Genomic DNA, 24,092 nt, shown 5'->3' on the forward strand with positions numbered 1-24,092 from the left:
AGCATTGCAATATATTTAATAGACATTTTATGTATCCTCTTTTATTCATCTAGTTGATCTTAAGTGTTAAAGAATGCAGAACGTGTCTGATCATGTCACAATGATTGGTTCACCCACAGTTTCCTCATTCCTTTGTCTGTGCCTGCTTGCTCCATATTCTGAATGAAATAAAAACTGTTAATTCTATAAATGCTTGTTGAAACCGAATCAGCAAATTGCATTGTGTTAAGTTCTTATTTCAGTATAACACTCACTAAATAACTTTAATGTGAACTTAACATTGTGCAGTTTAATAGAATTTGCACAGACACCTGGATACTGCAAAGTGAAAATGATAACAGTCTAGACACTTTCCCCAGGTTTCACAGACAAGTCTTAAACCTAATCCCAGACTAAAATCTAAATCTGAGCTGTTTCAAATGAAAGAAACTTGCTCTGACTGATCTTAAAATATATCAGTGCCTTTGTTTTGTCTCAAGATGCACACCAGTAATGTTTTTTTCTAAGGCACGCTTATAAAAAGTGCATAAATGTCCTAATTGAACAATTGCCTAATCCTGGTTTAGGCTAAGACCTGTCTGTGAAACCGGGCCATTAAATTATAGTTTAAGCATATACAGACTGAACCTCAAAAATATACAAAATTCTTCTCATACTTTAAGTTTTTTACATTTATCACTAGTAGTCAAGGCACTCATATGTATAAAAATGTCACGGATGATGATGGTAGTCACGCAACCGTTATCACAGATAACTGATCACTAGTCTGAGATATGCTGGATTTAAAAAAAAGAAAAGAGATATTCATCTTCCACAAGGCTAACGTTCCAGGAAATGTGGTTCCCAAGAAGTTCTCAAGCAATACTGCCCCCCTTGCATTTTACTCGCACACAATCTCATTTCGCACATGCAAACTTTCCCACAGAACATATTGTGAAGACTGCTTAAGTCAACAAGGTTTAAACTCCAGAATAGGTCCGAAACAGGACATAAAGATGTAGTGTGAATAAATCCATCAGTTTCAGTAGTATTGCATATTAAGGTTACAATCACACTGCAAGAATTGGTGCTCAATTCTGATTTTTTTGGTCCGATCTGATTTTTATATGGCTATGCACATTATCATTTTTAAATGTGGCCAATGTCAGATTCAAGTGTGAATGAACGACATAAGTCACATGAATTCAGATATTGATCAGACTGCGGTCATATTGCATCTGACCTGAATCAATTTAGGACCACATATATGAAAGGGGCCCAAAACAGAAGCAAAAAGATCAGATTCCATGCGGTTTGTGCAGTTCACACTCATGAAATAAAACGATGTGGGTCACATACACAGTTTAAAAAAAAAAGAAAAGTTGAGAACTCAAATCTGCTGAAGCTGGTTGTCTTAATTTTAAGTTGGCTCAACTTTTTTCTTTACAGTGTATGGGAACCATTTAAAAAAAAAAAAAAAAAATCAAATGGGCCACATTTTTGTAGTGTGAATGTAGCCAGTATGAGTTCGACTGAAAATACCCTCATGTCATTCCAAACCTGTAAGGCTTATTTCTGTGAACCACAAAACGGGCTATTTTGAAGAATGGTAACCATTAACTTCCACTGAGTAGAGTACACAACTTTGACTTTCTGGGTGAACTGTCCCTTTAAATTTTTTAGGTTTTTGTTTGTATGAATGTCTGTCTTTATTTTGATTTGAGGGTGAATAAAAGTGTATTTTTAAAATTGTGGTCCATTCAGCATACATGTCTCTTCACGATGTATTTTTTGGAGCTCTAAAACTTTGGATTCTATTCATAAGAACAAAAACTTCTGAAACGTTATTCAAAATGTGTTCAACAGAACAAAGCTTGTTCTGTACGAGCTTGGAAAGACACGATGAGTAAATGAACAAATCGGTTACCTATAAAAGTTAACCTTGTTCAGTTGTACAGAAACATAAGATATGGTGGTGTTGGAGAACCACTTCTCTTTCAAGTATAATATTAAAAGAGTAGAAAACAAAAAGAGTCTTCATCCAGAGTCTCTTAAGAAGTACCTTTAATACAATTTCACCAGGTTATTTTTTTCAAACATGGGTTCTCTCAAGCACTACAGCTGGGGCCTGTACCATGATGGTAGATTAACAAATTCAGAGTTACAGGATTAGTTGAGAGTTGACAAAACCAAACCACTCCAATTGTTTGTCAGTACCATGATGCTGATCATCAACTTTCTTTGTCAACTCAGGCTTTGATGAGGAGTTTGTGGAGCACGTGCACATGAATGTGTGACATCACTGGTGAACAGCACAAGCCTTGGTTTTGCTAAAGGATTGAAGAATGATGAATTTAACTGCATTTGTAATGAAAATCAATTACTTGTTTGTGAAAGAAATTAATTATCTAGCTTTATCAGTGCAGTCACAAGTGAAACTTGTTAAGTTAGTTTATATATAGTTGGAAATATACAGCGATAGACACTCGGACGTGTAAGGTCACGTAGTCATTCTTAAAGCATTATCTATTGATTGTACAACTTGGATTACATAGAATCTGTATATATTAACATTAATTTAAAATAAATGATTTATAATAACAAACAAAAATTGCTTGTGTGTAATGGATTAAGAGAGTTATTTTATATGATTTATATAATTATAAAAGCCAGACATTTTTTTTTTTTTTTTTAGTATTAGTGACCTTTAATTTGGAGCAAGACAAACTGGGGGAGTGACTTTTTTTGTGTCAGACGTGTCACTTTGCTCACATCTGATTGGTCCAATTTCAGTTTGAGATCTCCAACTCAGAACAGAAGCAGGGTAGCCGTGGAGTGTAAGTTACTATGGCAACAAACTTTTCAGCTTTGAACCAAGCCACGTTCATGGAACGTAAAACCCAGGATTGGTGCAAACTTAAAAAAAAAAAAAAAAAAAAAAAAAAAAAAAAAAAAAAAAAAAAACTTACCAGGCCCCTGAACTCAATGGTGTTTAATAGTTTACAAACGTCAGCAGGTCAGCATGGCACTGTGCATATTTCTCCACAGTCTCATGGTCTGCTGAGGGTCACGCTGGTGCACCAGGAGCAGGTCTTTGTGTACACAGGGGTTCTCTCGGTCTTGTGCCCGAATGTCAAAGGTCTTGAAACCGTCGTGTTTCGTTGCACTGATTCCAAGTGCCTTGAAGCACATCCCATTGTAGACGTCATCAATTGGGAAAAAGGGTATGTAAAACGAAACGTGGTAAAGAGACGGAAGAAGGTTTCCAGAAAAAAGGAATCCACCGCCACCAGCATAAGGAGGGTAAGGACCTTCATAGAACGACTGAGGAACATAATATTTTATTTTAGGGTCCCGTAACGGGCTGGCATCAGAAATTACCTGCCCGGTATACAATGCCGTGGCCTTTTCTGGCTCCAGAGACTGCAGATGATCCAGTATCGCTTGAGTGTTAGCAAAAACATCATCGTCACCCTTAAAAATGAAAGACACACGAGGACAGTCATCAAGTAACCACTTGAAGAAAACATGCTCCTTGAGAGTCAGGTTGTAAAAGGAGTCATGAAAATCCCAGACAAGGATATCTCGAAACTGCTGAGCTTCAAATGAAACCAGTTTGTCGAGATTGGGATCATCCACAGATGACCGGCCCAGCAGAAAGACAGTTCGTATCTGAAGTCCATTTTCATACAAGCCTTCTCTTCCCCAGGTCTCTCGGACTGCTTGCCGCCTCTCGAAGTGCTTTGGAATGGATTTGATTGCAAAAAGTAAGAAAATTTGACCCGGTCCGCTCTCTGACGCACACTTGTCAGGCTGATTGATTAGAAGCGGTGGGTCTCGACACTCCATGCTTTGAAGGAAGTCTCCATAAAGTGGAGGGTACGACTGAATATCCTGAATGTTGGTTTGTAGCAACTCAAAACTCTCAGGCTGGCAGTGAAACTTTTCACGTGGGTGTTTGTGTGCTTGATTGTCGATGCCGGAGTCAAACTGCCTGAGGAGAGAATGAAGCTTCCGGTTCCAGAAGGCACCGTTTTTGGGAACGTCTTTTCTGAAAGCCTCAGAAATTGTTAGTGGTGGGAGTTCATAAGGCATAGTACTTTCCATTTTCTTTTTGATGGTGCTTATCACTACAGTTGTTGGTTTTCTAGGTGTGGCAGTCGGAACTGAAGGGCTCTTAAGCAAGTCTTTTTGGCTGCGTTCCACATCCCTTAGCTTGGAAAAGATGACAACGCAAAAGCTGCTAACTAGTGCTACGATTAGTAACTTCAGATACTTCTTTTTCATTCTACAACAACTCTGTTAGAAGCAACGCACTCTTGAGAAGCAAATAAGGATGTTGGTCTTTACAGGAAATGGTGGGGATCGACACTACAGAACGTACTCGTGTTAAACATTCATCTTCCAATGAAGTCAGTTTCTTCAATCATATTTCCACTGATGTCAAGTTCAGCTGTAAGCCTAGCAGACAAGAAACAGTAATGCAAATGAGATCACAAGCATGTGACAGAAGTTATTTATATGAAAACATCACATTGCATACCAAACACCAGACGGTTTCCTCTGTGGTTTGTGTGGGTGATAAATGCTGTCGGTCTAAGTCTTACTTTAACATTTGTGAACTGGCGAACAGTTAAGGTGCGGTTCACTCAAAATAAAATTCTGTCATTTGCTAAAGCTCATGTTCGTCCAAAGCTGCATGCATATGCATTTATTTCATCATATGGACAAAAGAAAATCAACACATTTTTTCAAAGTCCAGAAGTCAGTCATAAATGTTGGAACGACATGAGGGTGATTAATGACGACAATTTTCCTTTTTGAGTGAACTATACCTCTTAAATAAAACTGACTGAAATAGGGATAGAGCTTTGTCAACACCAATAATACCATACATCAAAATTATTATTACTAATTTGTTCTTACTGTCTGCATAATTAACAGACATTTGTGTATGTGGATCTAAAATTAAACTACCTTTTTAAATTTATTGGAAAATTGGTCTCAGGTGATTAATTAAACAGCGCAAGTTCTAAAAGTAAGTACATTTCAGTCCCATGAGGACACGGTGTTGAGCTGGACAGATAATATACAGCACCCGAGAGAAAAAGTGCACGCTTTATGGTCTTAAAACCAATGTAGACACTCCTTTAGTACATTTTTTCCATTGTAAATAGATTATAGTCCTTCTTGGTGTATTCAGAATATTTTTGATCTGGCACATGATCTATTGTTTCAGCATTTGAAGTATACAGCAAAACTTGGCTTCATTTTTAATTGATAATACAGATAAAATGAGGTTTATAGTGGCTGTATCCCAAAGCGTTTAATCATGCATATAACACAGGCAATCAACTGCCCTATGATTTCTACCATATCGGTCTTGACTCATTTGTATTCTCTATTAATACACTGCAGTGTTAATTTATGTAGGATTTGAACACACAATGCATTTAAGCTGTAGCCTACTTTCTAGTAGCTAGTAAGAGTTGAGGTTACTATAGAAGCTTCAGCTACCATTGCAAGTTTTTTAAGGGTGCTAAATACTGTCAGTTTGATTGAAAATGACACTAACGTAATATTTTGAACAGAACAATGAGGCAAAACATAACATGGCTTACCGTGTGAGCGTCTATAAACATTCCTAGACCTGTAGTCCAAACTGCTCGTCTTGACAAGAGGAAACCACGTTACCAGCCACCATCAGAGAGAGAGAGAGAGTGTGTGTGAATGTGTGTGTGTGTGTGTGTGTGTGTTGTTTGACTGTAGTAAGAGATAAAAGCGCTACGTTGACCTGCCTCTTTTTTCCCATCAGCACCTGACTGTCTGTGATTGGTGCTCATCAGCCAACACACCTGAGCAGCTAAATTCTGTGATAAAATACTCATTTTCAACACTATTTAGGGCGGATATTGGGACGCTGGCATGCACTCATTCCTTTTTATTCCAAACAAACGCATTAACTATATCATGAAATATCTCGATTCTCAACTTTATAGATTATGTTAGTTGATCTAGTGAGCGATGGTCAAAGTAACCTAATAATGTAATCTATGAAATATGGGTGTCATGCCATAACATATTTTAATACGACTGACTTTATATTTAATTTGAATTTAACATTGAAAGTTAATGTGAATACTGTAAGTTAGGCTACTAATCATAACACTTTCATTGTACAGAAAGAGAGTAAACAACATTTTAACTCATTATGCATGCATAACTCATGCATTGCAATATAATAATATTAATATAATATAATAACCTAACCATCCTTTAACATATAGCCATATAGCCTATTCTGCGCTCAGTTGCGCCCATAAAGCTTGCACCGGCAACAGTAATGATTATGAATGTGTGCGGGGAAAGAAAACATTTTAATTATTTGTTAATAAACTAGTGCTTTAAGATGAAGTTGCGCATTTCCAACGATGTAATTAGATTTATTTTATTATTTTTTTCTATACTAGGCGCTGCGGTAATAGCGAGTAAAACTCAGATCAAAGGAAAAGCGATCTCTGGCATTCGTTTATTACCAGTTTCTCTGTCAATAATGAATTAATAAATTAAATAATGAACGAATAAATAAATACATTTTACATAATACAAATGCTTAAAAAACGGTCTGATACAATGAAAATGACTTCAAATGTTGAGTAATAGGCTATTAAATGTAGAATTTCCAAATAATATGAAAATAACTGATGAGAAATAACACAATAAAAGCCTTTCATGAACTTGCATATAACCACATTTATCTGTAAATTCACAAAAAGAAAACTCCTTGTTTCCACAAAAAAGTTTCACCTTTGATTAACAGTACACCACTCCAGAATGACGCAATGTCAGGACTGGCTGATTTTCTATTACAAAATAAAAGCCCATATATGACCATGATTTTAGGCAGCTCTAAAAAGGAAACTCGCTGTTTCCACAGACCAGTTTCAATTCAGATTAAAATAAAACTAGAGCTATCCAAAATCACAGGCAGAACAGGTAGAATATGAATTTTTAGAGTTTGCATATTTTGTCGCATATTTTGTAATGCAACATCAGATCGTCTTGAAACTGGTTGAGTGACACCCTGGGGTAGTGGACTATTAATCTGAATTAGAACTGGTGTGTGGAAACAGGGAGTTTTCTCTTTAGAGCTACCTAAAATCAAAGACAAAACTGGTCATATATGAGTTTTTGGAGGGCTTTTATTTTGTAATGAAACATCAGATCCTCTTGAAGCTGGTTGAGTGACACCCTGGGGTAGTGGACTATTAATCTGAATTAGAACTGGTGTGTGGAAACAGGGAGTTTTTATTTTTATAACTATGTGTATTTACAGATAAAAAATGGTTAAATGCAAGCTGTAAAGCTACAGTATCCATACTAATGTCAGCATACCACCATGAAGGATGAACCGCATCTAACAAGAGTAGCTGTCAACGCAACAGGAAACTGTCTGAAAAGGATGCACGGGTTATTAACCTGGCTTGTACACCAAAAAAACATAAAACCACAGCTGCCTTTCAGAATGAAATATGCACCTTGACTGTCTCGTTTCCACCAAAACTGTTTATTTGGAGCTTCATAAGGTCAATATGATCAAACTGCTATGGCCAAACCTTTGGTCACTCGTGCTAATGCTGAGGAATACCCAACCATTCTGAAGGACCACGTGGTTCAAACATTGTACCTGTGCCATGTATCAGCTTGTTAATGCACCAGTGCACACAGCACGACTGGTGACAGACTGGTTTGAGGAACATAAAACTGAAGTTCATCTTCCATGACCAGCACAGTCACCAGATGTGAATATTATTGAGCCACTTTGAGGGAGTAATTTTAAACTTTTTTTCTTACCAAATCTGTTTAGCTCACAGTCCACCAAACAGTGGGAATGACCCTTAATTATATTCATATTTAATTTATTCAGTAAATATACTTTATAAGACTAAAAGTTTCTTTTTCAGAATTGTCCTGGCCAAGATGAGCAGCTACAGAAGTTTAAAAAATGTTACAAATCAATAAATACGTATTTAAAACATCTGCGATTCGAATATTCCTTTACCAGGAAACAATTGGTAAAGTATTTTAATCACTAGATGTGTTATAACATAAAGCTTCTTTCTTTTGTTTCTTCTTACAAATGTAATTTAATGGGTAACAAGTTCTGTGTGTGTGAAGAGCATGCATTAACAATTTGCTGTTGAGTAAGAGAAAAATGGATTTATAAATGAACAAGTAATGCTTCAGTATGCATGTTGATGATGAAGACTAACATGCTATATTATACAACTCAAAATTAGGTCTAAATTGACCATTTGTTTTGAACCGGAGTGCACCATGAGAGAGCATGTCTAAAGAACATCAAAAAGCTGGCAAGTGCAAATTTATAACCATCTCCATAATCAAAAACTGGCAAAAACATAAATAAAATGGCAGCAGGAACTACTCTCTTTTTTTTGCCTCCAATGAAAAACAGGCTTTTTTTCTAAAATGAAACCCCAGCTTCAACTTGCGTTTAGACTGTAACTGATTTACCTGAGATTTGTCCTTTATTTAACCAGGAAATAAACTTTCGTTGTTCATATCTTTCGAATAGGTTCTATTTTACTAATAGAACAATGATTTTCATAGCAAGACTAAATGTTACATGTATTTACCAATGACTCATAAACAATTATAACTGATTACAAGGCAGGCGGAAAAAAGCCAATACTTGTTTCTCACTTTTTGGCAAGTCAATAAAACCACGCTGTACAGATTGAATCAGTCCTTCTTTTACTCTTTTTCTTCTCCATGTGTCAAAATAAAAAACAGGAATAGCATTTCAAATAATTTTTCAAGATTAGTCTACGCAGGAATCAGCAAGCAAAAAAATACAATAAGCAGAGATACAAGGTATGGTATTTCCTCTCTGTGTCAGCCAGATCACAAGGCATTTCTGAAGCTTGGTGTGCATAGCACCCCGTAATATTACAGTAGCTGGTTCCAGCTCTCATGCAACACTCCCTCAAATCTCATTTAAACAATCAGCCTTCCTTTCTTTAGTGTTCTTAGCAGTCTGGCAGTACGGCTGTGTCAGAGAGAGAGAGAGACAGGTAAAGCAAGGGCGTTAAGGCACTAAGAGTTGAGTTGGTGGTAAAAGAGGGTGATAGTCGACCACCATACTGAAGTCACGGTGAGTGGCAAGGGGCAGAGGATCTTAGCGAAGGTCGCTTTCATCATCTTGTATGGATTTCTTGATACGAAGCAGCATGGTGGTGAGCCACTGATCCAGTCGTGAGATGGTGTCATACTCTTTTACCTAAAAGATGGAGAGAAATAACAGTGAAAAGGATGAACAGCCCTGCTGCTGTTCCTATGAATTGACAGCCATTGATAGGTAAGTCATGTGGGTAGCTTAACTCATTTTTAGTGAAACTAGGAAGCTATGGTAGTGAAACAATGCTTCTCTAGTGAAATGAAAATCGTTTAAGAGGTTTTATAAACAACAGAAAAGGGAAGTAAGCGCTTTTCTTACAGCGTCAGTATATGCATCCACATTCTGTTCCTCAAAGGCATCTAAAAGTTTCTGTAAAAAAAAAAAAAAAAAAAACATGTTAAGCACAATTTATCCATTATCCCCCTGTCAGGACCACAATACCACTGCTGTTACCCAACACACTTCAGACAGAATGATTGCAGTCTATTCACAATACTTTCACATCACTGGCATTATTCTTTTCCACAAATGAGAATAAAGTCTTTCAGCAGATTTTTTTTTTGCACTTTTTAATATCACTGCATTAAAAATGACAACAAGCCAATCTAGAAGCATGCCTTCAGAGCAAAGTATACAAAAACAGTTTGCTTTGTCGGTTTATGAATCACCTCTACGGAAAATGGCATGTTTTTACAAGCTGAAAATACAGCAACCTCACTGACTCAGATCAGTAATTACTACTGTACAAAAAAAAAAAAAATACAGTATCATAAAAACCTCTGATTAGCCATAATGTTTTATGGAATACGTTAATGTGCATGAATAAATAAAAGTACAAAAAAAGGATAAATAAAAATAAATTTAATAATAAACGTATTATTGGATGTGTGCCGACATCCAGCCTTACCTTCACCAATTTGCATTCACGTGAATCTGAAAAGGCTGGAAACATTTCCTCATACTTCTGGACGGCAAGCTACAAGGGCAGCATGAAGGACAAAGTATATGAAAGGGAACTGCATAATGACACAGCTGTTTTCCATCAGCTTGTTAAAAGATGTGGTTGGGGTTTACATACCTTAGCATTTAGCATGTCCACACAGAAGTGGCAGAGAGCTGCCTTAAAGAAATAGTCCTTTGCGCTGTATTTCAACAGAGTGCTGTCCATTGCATGTGTTGCAACCTGGAAACCCACCCACACAAATAAAGAAAACTTAATAACTAAATCTTTCCATGTGCAAAAATTTTATATGCAACTTCTTGTTTGGAGCGACTGTATTGACTTATAGTGACCGATATTTGACCCAACAGAGAAAATGCCTGACAGGTAAAACACAGCTTATATTTCTTTGACAAAAACCCTTTTTTTCTCTATTGAAATCCATTCAAAAATAGCAATTACTTTTTTTTTTTTAAAAGCTACATTTTCGCATATGCAAAAAACACACTTAGCATATTAGGCAGTTTTGAGTAAATGTGACTGTATTCTCAAGATCTGTTTGTTAGATAATGAAACCCTCACATTTGATCTGTTTTCATTTGAGGAAATGAATGATAACAGGACTAAAATGTGGTATAAATGTGACACTTTCACTTTTAACAGCTACCTTTATTTACATATCCAAAAATAATGTTGGCTACACAGAGGCTAACTCTGTTTAAGGTAATATTTGTGATTGAACACTGAAGACCTCATATGGCATGTGGATCAGGTGTACTGAAATCAGACTGACGTGGTTTTGTTTACCTGTTCATAGATCTCAATGGCTTTAGGGTACTGCTCCAGTTGAGCTGCATAGATGGCAACTTTGAGCAGGCACTTGTTGGCTGAACTTTGACATCAGAGACAGAGCGAACAGATTAGAAACAGTTTTAGAGCATGACAGTTACAATTAAGGGGAAGACAAATCCCTCAAAAAAGATGAAGTGATAATGAATAATTGTGTCATATGCTGCCTGGAAGGTGGTATATCTCAATAATGGTATCGTAAATGTGAGACGGGGCAAGGGTCTTTACCTTCAGCAAACATGCTTGCTATGCATTACGTACTCATATTGTAACCAAAACCATTCACTAGAAAAGATCTAAGTTTATAGGTAACCTATTTTCTACTGGGCTTTTCTGCATTATCATTTAGGATCGATGAGTCTTGAGCAATAGGAGTAAAAGTAGCTTTAAAACTGCCATACCTCGTGGACTCCTCTCCTTTATAATAGTCTGCCGCCTGTTCATAGTGAGCTATGGCCTAAGGAAAAGGTTATAAAGTATTTGAATAAATCTTACTTTCTGATTCTGAATAAATGATTATAATAATCTAAATAACCAATCAATGTGACAAAAGAAATCGGACCTTGTCAATGTCAACCAGTTCGGTCTCATAAACTTCAGCAATAGTGACGTGGTGTTTCGCCGCAATAGTAAATCGACCCTACAAGACAAACAAATAGTATCACGTTTACAATCTAGGCATGATTAAATGCATAGTTTAGATAAAATCACCGACACTGATGACAGGTGAACAACAGCAATTTCTTTCACAAGTTCAGCTGAAAAACACAACTGCCCATTTTCCTCCACTGAAAGCCATCCAGATTATATTGATAAAACGGTTTCTGCAAGCAAAATATTTATTATATTTGCAAAACAAAATAATAATAAAATAATAATAATGAGTAATTCAAGGTTTCACAAATATCATGAATTACCAATTAAAAAAGATCAAGTTTTGGGGTCAAGAAAGAAAGAAAGAAAGATGAATTCTGCCTTTCATCACAGCTCAGGAGAGTCAGAAGTTAAAGGTTAGAGACTGTGGTTTCATCAGCCATTGTGGGTAATCATGTTGTCATTTTCCAGTTGTTTTTCAGAGAGATTAATCACTTAAACCTTTAGAGTTCTGTAGCCGTATTCACAAACAATTTAATCTTACCTCCTAAACGTTCTTGGCTAGAGGTTTTAGCTTAAAACCTATTCATAAAACTTACTATTTTACTAAGAAACTGGTAATATAAGAGGAGGGGTTGACCTCATTGCAATGGATGATGTCACTTTTTATGAGAGTGCTCTTTTAAATCGCCCACAGTGGTTGGCAGAGATGTGTAGCAGGTAGACAGTGGGAAGGACACTTTATTTGAAAATTATTTGATCCCCTGCTGATTTTGTATGTTTGCCCGCTGACAAAGAAATGATCAGTCTATAATTTTAATGGTAGGTTTATTTGAACAGTGAGAGACAGAATAACAACAAAAAAATCCAGAAAAACGCATTCCAAAGAAGTTATAAATTGATTTGCATTTTAATGAGTCAAATGAGTATTCCCTATCAATCAGCAAGATTTCTGGCTCCCAGGTGTCTTTTATACAAGTAACGAGCTGAGATTAGGAGCACTCTCTTAAAGGGACCTGTATAAAAGACACCTGTCCACAGAAGCAATCAATCAATCAGATTCCAAACTCTCCACCATGGCCAAGACCAAAGAGCTGTCCAAGGATGTCAGGGACAAGATTGTAGAGCTACACAAGGCTGGAATGGGCTACAAGACCATCGCCAAGTAGCTTGGAGAGAAGGTGACAACAGTTGGTGCGATTATTCGCAAATGGAAGAAACACAAAATAACTGTCAATTGCTGCCTATGACCTCAAGAACACCATCCCCACTGTCAAACATGGAGGTGGAAACATTATGCTTTCTGCTAAGGGGACAGGACAACTGCACCGCATCAAAGGGACGATGGACGGGGCCATGTAATGTCAGGACCAGGGCATTGAAAATGGGTCATGGATGGGTATTCTAGCATGACAATGACCCAAAACACACGGCCAAGGCAACAAAGGAGTGGCTCAAGAAGAAGCACATTAAGGTCCTGGAGGGGTCTAGCCAGTCTCCAGATCTTAATCCCATAGAAAATCTGTGGACGGAGCTGAAGGTTCAAGTTGCCAAACGTCAGCCTCGAAACCTTAATAACTTGGAGAGGATCTGCAAAGAGGAGTGGGCCAAAATCCCTCCTGAGATGTGTGCAAACCTGGTGGCCAAGAAACGGCTGACATCTGTGATTGCCAACAAGGGTTTTGCCACCAAGTACATGTCATGTTTTGCGAAGGGGTCAAATACTTATGACTCATTAAAATGCAAATCAATTTATAACTTTTTTTTAAATGCGTTTTTCTGGATTTTTATGTTGTTATTCTGTCTCTCACTGTTCAAATAAACCTACCATTAAAATTATAGACTGATAATTTCTTTGTCAGCGGGCAAACATACAAAACCAGCAGGGGATCAAATATTTTTTCCCCACTGTATGTATGTATGTATATATATATATATATATATATATATATATATACACACACACACACACACACACACAGGTCCTTTTCAAAAAATTAGCATATTGTGATAAAGTTCATTATTTTCTGTAATGTACTGATAAACATTAGACTTTCATATATTTTAGATTCATTACAACACAACTGAAGTAGTTCAAGCCTTTTATTGTTTTAATATTGATGATTTTGGCATACAGCTCATGAAAACCCAAAATTCCTATCTCAAAAAATTAGCATATTTCATCCGACCAATAAAAGAATGGCCATTATGTTCAGTTATGCACTCAATACTTGGTCGGGAATCCTTTTGCAGAAATGACTGCTTCAATGCGGCGTGGCATGGAGGCAATCAGCCTGTGGCACTGCTGAGGTGTTATGGAGGCCCAGGATGCGTCTCTCAACTTTCTCTTCACAATATCCCACAGATTCTCTATGGGGTTCAGGTCAGGAGAGTTGGCAGGCCAATTGAGCACAGTAATACCATGGTCAGTAAACCATTTACCAGTGGTTTTGGCACTGTGAGCAGGTGCCAGGTCGTGCTGAAAAATGAAATCTTCATCTCCATAAAGCTTTTCAGCAGATGGAAGCATGAAGTGCTCCAAAATCTCCTGATAGCTAGCTGCATTGACCCTGCCCTTGATAAAACACAGTGGACCAACACCACCATCACTGACTGTGGGTACTTGACACTGGACTTCAGGCATTTTGGCATTTCCCTCTCCCCAGTCTTCCTCCAGACTCTGGCACCTTGATTTCCGAATGACATGCAAAATTTGCTTTCATCCGAAAAAAGTACTTTGGGCCACTGAGCAACAGTCCAGTGCTGCTTCTCTGTAGCCCAGGTCAGGCGCTTCTGCCGCTGTTTCTGGTTCAAAAGTGGCTTGACCTGGGGAATGCGGCACCTGTAGCCCATTTCCTGCACACGGTGGCTCTGGATGTTTCTACTCCAGACTCAGTCCACTGCTTCTGCAGGTCCCCCAAGTCTGGAATCGGTCCTTCTCCACAATCTTCCTCAGGGTCCGGTCACCTCTTCTCGTTGTGCTGCATTTTCTGCCACACTTTTTCCTTCCCACAGACTTCCCACTGAGGTGCCTTGATACAGCACTCTGGGAACAGCCTATTCGTTCAGAAATGTCTTTCTGTGTCTTACCCTCTTGCTTGAGGGTGTCAATGATGGCCTTCTGGACAGCAGTCAGGTCGGCAGTCTTACCCATGATTGCGGTTTTGAGTAATGAACCAGGCTAGGAGTTTTTAAAAGCCTCAGGAATCTTTTGCAGGTGTTTAGAGTTAATTAGTTGATTCAGATGATTAGGTTAATAGCTCGTTTAGAGAACCTTTTCATGATATGCTAATTTTTTGAGATAGGAATTTTGGGTTTTCATGAGCTGTATGCCAAAATCATCAATATTAAAACAATAAAAGGCTTGAACTACTTCAGTTGTGTTGTAATGAATCTAAAATATATGAAAGTCTAATGTTTATCAGTACATTACAGAAAATAATGAACTTTATCACAATATGCTAATTTTTTGAAAAGGACCTGTATATATGTGTGTGAGTGTACACACCCACATATATATACACGTATATTTATAAGACTAAGAATTTTAGGAGCGAATCATAAAAATAAGGGCATGTCACACACACACACGCGTGTATGTATGGGCTACATTCCGATGGCTAAAGCCCCGCTCACAACAAGAACGATAACTATAAAAGATATAAAGATAACGATATTAGTGTCCACACCAGCGAACGATATCATCTGTTTATTCTAAGTGCACGTGCATCTGCCGCTTTAAATTCTCCAGCACATTATAGCAGGATAGATTCTGATTGGCTGTCAGTGATTTTATCGTTCATCAGCTGGAAAAAAATAGTTCTGGGAGTGATTCCAACGATATCGTTTCTTTGTGCCTTTATCGTTATAGTTGTGGTGTGGACGCTGCTATTCTTTAATACTGAAAGCGATTTTTAGAACTATATCTTTATCGTGCTTGGTGTGAACGGGCCTTAATTCTATTAATCAATTAAACTAAATAGTGCACAAATTAAACCACATTTCAAAAATAAAATACTGTAAGCATATGGTGATGGATAATACAGACCCACCAAAAAAAGGACTGGACTGGGCTATAAAACTAAGAAAATACTTATATATATATATATATATATACACACATTTTCCTAAAAGTCCTAAAATTAGGAGTGACATGTCCCTTATTTTAATGAGTTGCTCCAGAATTCTTGAGAATTATTTATTTATTTATTTTAGCCCCTGGTTATCTCATTCTAAACCACATGCATTGTGTTACAGTGCCCTCTAGTGGTGTATTAAGTCATTTGCAGTATGTTTATGAAAAATTGCTTTGGATGTTTTGAACAATTTCCAAAACAAGTTTTCACAGCAAAAATATGAAAAGATGAAAACAAATGAAAAGTGTCAAAATGATTAGCAGCTCTACATTTATTTGAAACACCATCTACAACCCTCACAGATGAAAGAAAAACTCTTACCATGTCTGTATAGATCTCAATGGCCCTGTTCAGGCAGTTTATGGCCTCTGTGGAGAGAATGACAGAACCTTAACCATTTTCAATGAACTGCATATAGACAGCTAGATCATTTTTAACACGGAAGTAAAAATATTTTTGTTGGTGCATAAAAAGCAATGGGTCTCACTAATAGCTGTGTGAATTATTTGTATTTATATGCCCAGGGCCAGGAGTACAAATTTGTACCTAATTCACAACACGTGCATACTGTTAATGAATATAGAGATTTTGACTTGTGACCAAGTATCCAAAGATAGCCATTTGCATAAAACACACCCAGACCATCTCCATATAATTGGTTTCTGCACAATATTTCAGCCTTTAGTCACAGCTTAATATTTTTGTGGAAAGCATGACATTTTTCACAGAGAGAAAACTCAATTTATTTGAAATGGAAATCTTTTATAACATTTTAAATGCATTTACTGGCACTTCTGATTGATTTTTTTGTTTGTTTGTTTTGCTTTGTTTAAATTTTAACCTTTTGAATGGTTTTGCCTGATGATTTCCACAACAATGTGAAGCAGCGCAGGGCATATTTGTTATGAAGTATAAAATAATTAATGCAAAATTCAGAGGAATACCTTGAGGGTCTGATTTTTTAAAGGCATTGCCAGCATCAATGAAGTTTGTGGCTGCGTCATGTTTACTCTGCATCTGCAGGTGTAGGAGCGCCGCCTGGGAGAAAGCATTTCCTGCAGCTAACAACCACATACAACAAAATGTAAATATTACGATATATATATTACAATACAAATATAATGTGCAATAGACATGCATAGCATGTAAGCTTCAACTACAACTTAAATGAACTTTTGTCATTCACACATTTAAATTAAGAGGACCAAATGACAAGTAGATTTGTATATTGATTTTTATGTTGAAGCTGAGTGCATGTCTTTACCACTCCAGTTCTTGGCCATCTTGAACATGTTTGCTGCCCTTCCATACAAGTCACAAGCATCCTCCATCCTTGAAGAGCCCCTAGTAAAATATAATATTATAATAATAAATATAATTTTGATTTCTAACCTAATCACATTCCCAACACTGCACGCAACAGTTTTTTAAAGTGCCCATATATGAGTCAAAGATAAAAATTTGGTGTGCACATCAAATGAAATTTACAAGAACATTTTTTATACACAGTAAGCATATTAAATGCAAAGTTTACACTTTTACATTTTTACATTTTTTTTACATTTATGTTTGTTTATTTCATTCATGGATATTTTTTTCCCACAAAACTTACTTCATCATCCTCATACATATAATTTATAAAACCATGATGAAAAGGAGGCAGGATGAAGAATATCTTATATTTCCTGCCCCCTCAAAAAAAAAAAAACAACAACAAAGTCATATCCAAAAACTCAACATTTCAAGTCCCCATCAATACATAACAATAACAAATGAACAAACTAGAAACCAAAAACATCAACCCGACACAGATTCCAAAACAAAAGCAAACCATAATCACAACCATCATCATCATAATCATCAATTTCTATGTGTTCATATAAATCCATTGTTTTCTCTTTAAATCCTTTTTTAAACTGAAATATATTTTTACATTGCTTTAGTTCATTTTGCAGAGAATTCCAAACTTTCACTCCCACCACTGAAGTACACATTTGTTTTGCTGTTGTCCTTACAATTGGATACTTAAAATGTCCCTTTCTTCTCCCTTCATTTTCTATAAGAATAAACAAGTGTTGAAGGTTTGTGGGCAATATTTTATCTTTTGCTTTAAACATAACAATAAGTGTCCGTAATTCAACCAATTCTTTAAATTTTAACAATTTAGAGCCAAAAAATAAAGCATTTGTATGCTCTCTATAATCTGTTTTAAATATAATTCGTATGACTCTCTTTTGTAATAGAAAGAGTGACTTTGTGTTGCTTTGGTATGTGTTTCCCCACACCTCCACACAGTAGCTAATATAAGGCAACACCAGTGCACAATACAAGGTTCTCAAGGCCTTATAATCTAACACATGTTTTACCTTATTCAATACAAAAATACTCTTAGATATCTTTTTTTGTATGTATGAGATATGTGGTTTCCAAGTCAACCCTTCATCTAATAGCACACCCAAAAACCTAATTTCCCTAACTTTCATTATTTTTGTTCCTGCTATTGATAATACAATACTTTCATCTTTTTTTTTATTACCAAAAATCATAAACTTTGTTTTCTTTAGATTTAATGACAACCTATTCATGTCAAACCATTCCTTCACTTTAACCATTTCTTGTTCCATACTAAGTACCAATTCATTTAAGTCATTTCCTGAGAGGTAAATGTTTGTGTCATCTGCAAATAGAACAAAATTCAATAACTTAGATACATCGCAAATATCATTAATGTACAGTATAAATAATTTTGGTCCTAAAACTGAACCTTGCGGTATACCACAATGAATTTGCATATTATTCGATTTGTTGTTATTATACTGAACATACTGTTGTCTTTTGTTCAAATAACTACTTAACCAGTCCAATACTATTCCTCTCACACCATATAATTGTAACTTTAATAACAAGATTGAATGATCAATTGTATCAAATGCTTTCTTTAAGTCGATAAACACACCTATTGTGTGTTTCTTATTGTCAGTTGCACTTACTATGTCCTCAACTATATTCATGGTCGCAGAAGTTGTAGATCTACCTAAACGGAATCCATACTGGCTCTCGTTTAACAACTGTTTTTTTTCAATAAATTCATCTAATTTTTGCACAAAAACTTTTTCAAGGACTTTAGAAAATTGAGATAATAACGAAATTGGTCTATAATTTGTAAACATATGCTTATCACCGTCTTTGTATAGTGGGACCACCTTTGCTACCTTCATCCTATTAGGGAAGATCCCTGTTTGAAATGAAAGATTAAATATATAACTTAAGGGTTTAACAATACAATCAATGGTTTTTTTCACAATAATCATATCTAACCCATCCGTATCTGTAGATGTCTTGTTTTTTAATGCATTTACTATAGAAAGAATTTTATTTTCACTAACATCTCCAAGAAACATTGATTGAAGGACTCTACTCCCCCTTATCCCTCCATTCTGTAACCCTGAATTATGTTTTTCAATATTCTCTGCTAGCTTGGGTCCCACATTTACAAAAAAGGAGTTAAATTCATTTACTACTTCGTTTAAGTTTTCAATTTTCTTATTATCCTCGTTTATAAAATAATGTGGTGTACTGTCCTGACCTGATGTACTTTTCCCAATCAGCTTATTCAAAATATTCCATGTTCCTTTAATATCAGTTTTGTTTTTTTCCAATAAGCTCCCAAAATAATCTTTTTTCGCTTGCCTCATTATTGTTGTTAATTTATTTTTATATAGCTTATACTTCATTTCTGCTTCTTTTGACCTAAATTTGATAAAATCTCTATAAAGTTTATTCTTCTTTTTGCATGCATTCTGTAATCCCCTGGTAATCCAAGGGTTTTTGCTAAAACTGTCCTTATATCTACATTGCACATATGGACAATGCCTTTCATATAATGTAATATATTTATCTAAAAAAGCTTCATATGCTACATTTACTTCCCCGACATACACCTCTTTCCAGTCTTGCTCACTCAATTCATTTCTAAATCTACAAATGGCTTCATCTGTCCTTTTTCTAACATATTTAATCCTACAGCCAGCTTCCTTCTCATTGGGTATTTGACAATCCAAAACACAAAAAACTGGTAAATGGTCGCTTATATCATTGATCATCAAACCACTCTTTATTTTACTTTCTAAAACATTTGTGAAAATATGGTCGATCAATGTAGAACATGTTGTTGTTATCCGAGTTGGCTCGGTGATCAATGGAAACAACCCTCTACTGTATAGCATCTCCAAAAAATCACTAGCTGTAACTTGTCTATTCACACTCAACAAATCGATGTTTATGTCCCCACACAAAATATAAATTTTCTTTTCATTCAGTTGACATAACACCTTTTCTAGCTGTTCATTGAATGTTTCAATTTTTGACCCAGGTGTTCTGTAAATACATGTAACAACAACATTCCTCTTCTTTTCCATATCAATCTCCACTGTAATACATTCAAATAAATCATTAATGGCTGTTGTCATACATTCTACAATTCTACATTTCAAATCGATATTCACAAATAAGGCAACACCCCCTCCCCTCTTATCTCTTCTACTGCAGTAATGCAATTCATAACCTTCCATACAAAAATCTACATCTCGAGCTTCATTAACCCATGTTTCTGACAGTGCTATGACAGAAAATTTATGTTTTAAAGACCTTAAGTATTCCTGGATCTTGGTAAAGTTTGCATACAAACTCCTACAATTAAAATGTATTACTGAAAATTTACTGTCCAGGCTAACTGTATCATTAAACTTTTCTTCTGTATAGTAATCACACATAGAATTAATTGTGTTAAAGCAGTGATTTTCTGGATAAATATTGCATTCAAAATCATACAACTTATATTCTATGTATTTAGCTCTTAACAATGTGTAGCCCCTCGTAGGGCCAGAGAAATCAATCTCAGTCATCATTTTCTATAAGCAAACAAATAAACAAATAATAATACCCTACAAATATTATTTTTACAACTGCTGTGTTTAACCAACAAGTACCGCCATATGGAGAACAAAATAAATATCCACAATAAGTCCAAAATCAAAATACAAAGTCGCTGCAATAAGAAGTCCCAATGGCAAAAAAAAAAAAAAAGTAGGTTTACAAAAAAACAGCAGTAGCAAGGGCAGTGTAATATTAACAGCTTATAAAATTTGAGCCTGCGTCTCCAAGAAAACATTGTAAATCCAGATCGATGAATAAAAAAAATAAATAGAAAAAAAATAACCCTACTATATACAGTCATAGTCAAAGTAGAGAGGTGTTTCCTACCTTGATCCCATAGGTACACCAAACTCCCTTCAAAACTAATTAAACATCGGCCAAGGAAAAAAACCTTTCGAGCGCCGCTCAAGAAAAGTAAAAAATAAAATATACTTCCGGCCAAAAACTTGACTAATCCTTTGGTCTTCACTTGGCCCAAAGTTCCTATATTCCCGAAAAGCATGTTTGCCATTATCTTCATTTATAGTGGTCCAGATCCTTCAGCTCCCTAATCATCAACACTTTCTCCGCTTCAGGCGAAGGGCCATTCAATCTTATCAACACCTTGCAATCTCTAGTCCAGGTAGCTTTTATTTTGCGTTCCTTCCATAGCTGCCGAGCAACTCGTGCAATCTCGGCATTTTTAGATGTTAAGTGTTCATTGATGTACACCGCCGTGCCTTTAAGCTTTTTCCCCTGAACCAAAAGTTCCGTTTTGTGTTTACGACTCACAAAACGCATCATAATTCTGGGCTTGGTTGCACGGTCCTTACTTGGTAGAATGTGACAAGCTGTGATGTTGCTCTTGTCCAGATGGATGTTCCTACTTTGAAGAAAGGAAGTTACCTGCGTTTCGAGGGATTCTTGGTCCTTCGAATTTAGACTTTTCTCGTCATCTCTCTTAGTTACCGCGGCAGCATACGTCCTCGGTTTAACATCAAGGCCGCTTATTATTACATCTTCTTTGCGTGTGAACAGTTCCATATCTTCGATTCTGCGTTCCATTTCATCCATCTTCAACACTTTATTTTCAAGTGCAGCAATCCTCAGATCTTTTGCAGTCACACTTTCTCTGAGTTCTCTGATTTCTGCCAAAAGGTTCGTTATCTCAGTTTGCTTTGCTACAACATCTCTTATATCTTGCGTCAATTTCTTCAGTGTTTCGTTCATTTCTTTTATTGTGTCCTCCATCATTACTTTCTTCGGAGGCATTATAGTTGATGACAGACAAATCGAACCTGCTGTAATTGCACAGGTGGTTTGAATATAAAGTCAAACCACCAGTCCTGCGTCTAAAATGCTTGTTGAATCAAAGCGATGGACATTCCAGACGACCAAAATCAAAGCGATGGACATTCCAGACGACCCAGTACACGGGATTCTTCATGGCGTCTCACGTTGAACTTCAGTTCACGTTTAAAACACAAAACTTTAAAACTTTTGTGAAAATGTCAAAATATGGGTGAAAGCGTAACAGATATATTTATTTAAAAATGAAACAACATGCATATTCTGACATGTAGCCTACTTATTAAATATATAAAAGAAAATAAATCATAATAAATTATTATATTTTAAATTCTTGCTGACAAATACGTAAAACCTAGTGGTTTGAAGAATAGTGGCAAAGATTGTTAAAGTTTTTGGAGGCTGCACTGTGATCATTAAATGGAGTTTTGTAATTATTTTTATTCAAAGTAGTGCTGTCAACCGAATAATCGCGATTAATCGCAGACAAAATAAGAGTTTTTGTTTGCATAATAAATGTGTGTTTTCTGTGTATATTTAGTATGTAAATACACACACATACAGTATATATTCTGAAAGTATTTACATGTCTATATTTATATTCATATAATTTATATAATAAAATAAATATATTTTATAAACATAACATTTTCCTGAAATATATACATGCATGTGTGTGTATTTATATATACACATAATAAATATACACCGCACAAATACATATATTATGTAAACAAAAACTTTTATTTTGGATGCGATTAATCGTTTGACAGCACTAGTTCTAAGTATGCCTGGCAAGATTATTTTAGTATATAATCTATTGATACATTAAATTAAATTTTAGTGGGTGTATTCTGTAAATCATGTTAAAAATGTATGCTAGTCATACATATAAAATAGAATAATCCGGTCACATTCAAATGGAAGGGGCAATAAAACAACATTTAAAGCTGTATTGAATTATTGTTATATTATTTTGATGCTAGCAAAGCCTAGTTACATCTCATCATCAGTTTTATGGAAGCTTTAAGCCAGATCACATGACTAGATCTCAACCTTAACAATATAAAGCTATACGTATAGACGTAAACAGACACAAGATCTATGATGACAATATTTAGATTAATTACAATAAATCGTAACTCTAACTAAGTTACATTACGAACTAACAAACAGAAATTAAACTTACAAACGTTTAATATTAAATGTGGTTTGACACTCCACATCCAAACAATCTCATTTGGCAGGATAAATAGTTTTAGACTATTTTTTCCACTCGGATAATCACTTATATGAAGTTCGTGTTTAACAGCTAACTGACTAGCATGCTAACTGTACCCCGGTCGGTCTGTCAGCAGTGTGTTAAAAGTTATAAAACATACCCAAACAGAGACCCAAAGAACGACTGCGAGGACTTCACTTTCTTCTCGGCTTCAGCCATGAGAGCCACGGCCTCTTTTTCTTTCCCGGAGTTATCCATGAATATTGTTTACAGTTTAACTTTAGCAGCAGACTCTGGAATCCAGCCACATCAACACATCTCTGAGGAAACTTCCGTCTGCTGCCTCGTTTCAAAATAAAAGTTCAGTTCCGCTTGGCCATAAATAATCACAAGAAACAACAATTACTGTAAAATAATATTAAATAGATGTATTTGCATAAAAACAGTCTATATATACTTCTATATATATTTCAACTATTTTATCTGTTCATGTGACTATTATCCAAAAAAAAAACTTCTTTTGAGCACTGAAAGTTACAGTAAAAGCCTGACATATAAAATAATAATCCACAATGAAAATTATATTTATTATTATTTTAAAGTTTGCATGTGTTTTATGTTTTTTATTATATTTGATACATCGGCTCATATAGTCTAATATAGTGAGAATATGGTGGTTTCTTGACTTTATTGCATGCTAATTTAGTACATTTTATTTATTTGGGCAAAAGTTCAGGTGAAACTCTGATCACTTGTAGGAGCGCCGCCTGGGAGAAAGCATTTCCTGCAGCTAACAACCACATACAACAAAATGTAAATATTACGATATATATTACAATACAAATATAATGTACAATAACTCAGGCAAACAGGAACAGGGAACAGAATTCAAACGGAACCAAAAATAAACAAACAGAAGGAGACCATAACAACAATAAAACTACAGCACAT

General features: G+C 35.8%; 2 protein-coding genes across 4 annotated transcripts; both read right to left on the reverse strand.

Moving 5' to 3' along the window:
* Positions 1-2,027: 2,027 nt before the first annotated feature.
* On the reverse strand, positions 2,028-5,731 carry LOC306888003 (N-acetyllactosaminide beta-1,3-N-acetylglucosaminyltransferase 2-like). Of its 2 annotated transcripts, XM_079446091.1 has the most exons (3): positions 5,601-5,731; positions 2,949-4,440; positions 2,028-2,309 (listed from the first exon to the last, which is right to left on the reverse strand). In XM_079446091.1, exon 2 carries the CDS (start codon positions 4,264-4,266, stop codon positions 2,989-2,991), a length of 1,278 nt encoding a protein of 425 aa, XP_079302217.1. In that variant the 5' UTR covers positions 4,267-4,440; positions 5,601-5,731; the 3' UTR covers positions 2,028-2,309; positions 2,949-2,988. The 2 variants fall into 2 exon arrangements, with proteins under 2 accessions (XP_079302217.1, XP_079302216.1); XM_079446090.1 differs by having other exon boundaries at positions 2,028-4,440.
* A 1,802-nt stretch (positions 5,732-7,533) lies between these two features.
* Positions 7,534-23,479, reverse strand: LOC306888073 (alpha-soluble NSF attachment protein-like). Of its 2 annotated transcripts, XM_079446202.1 has the most exons (12): positions 23,302-23,479; positions 16,962-17,041; positions 16,642-16,758; positions 16,019-16,065; positions 11,530-11,607; positions 11,369-11,424; positions 10,926-11,010; positions 10,257-10,361; positions 10,086-10,154; positions 9,497-9,547; positions 9,145-9,280; positions 8,734-9,049 (listed from the first exon to the last, which is right to left on the reverse strand). In XM_079446202.1, the coding sequence occupies exons 1-11, from the start codon at positions 23,397-23,399 to the stop codon at positions 9,179-9,181; spliced, it is 888 nt and encodes a 295-aa protein (XP_079302328.1). In that variant the 5' UTR covers positions 23,400-23,479; the 3' UTR covers positions 8,734-9,049; positions 9,145-9,178. The 2 variants fall into 2 exon arrangements, with proteins under 2 accessions (XP_079302327.1, XP_079302328.1); XM_079446201.1 differs by having other exon boundaries at positions 7,534-9,280.
* Between the last annotated feature and the right edge of the window lie 613 nt (positions 23,480-24,092).

The sequence above is a fragment of the Barbus barbus genome, assembly GCF_936440315.1.
Source record: "Barbus barbus genome assembly, chromosome: 22".
In the NCBI taxonomy this organism is placed as follows: domain Eukaryota; kingdom Metazoa; phylum Chordata; class Actinopteri; order Cypriniformes; family Cyprinidae; genus Barbus; species Barbus barbus.

Bases quoted from the DNA above. Each gene is read 5' to 3' on its own strand.
- LOC306888003 (XM_079446091.1), bottom strand. From the start codon at position 4,266: ATGAAAAAGAAGTATCTGAAGTTACTAATCGTAGCACTAGTTAGCAGC.
- LOC306888073 (XM_079446201.1), bottom strand. From the start codon at position 23,399: ATGGATAACTCCGGGAAAGAAAAAGAGGCCGTGGCTCTCATGGCTGAA. The intron at 10,155-10,256 runs GTATGTAAACCC...CTGCCCTTGTAG, and splicing joins TGGACATGCTAAATGCTAAG to CTTGCCGTCCAGAAGTATGA. The intron at 9,281-9,496 runs GTAAGAAAAGCG...TCCATCTTTTAG, and splicing joins TGGATGCATATACTGACGCT to GTAAAAGAGTATGACACCAT.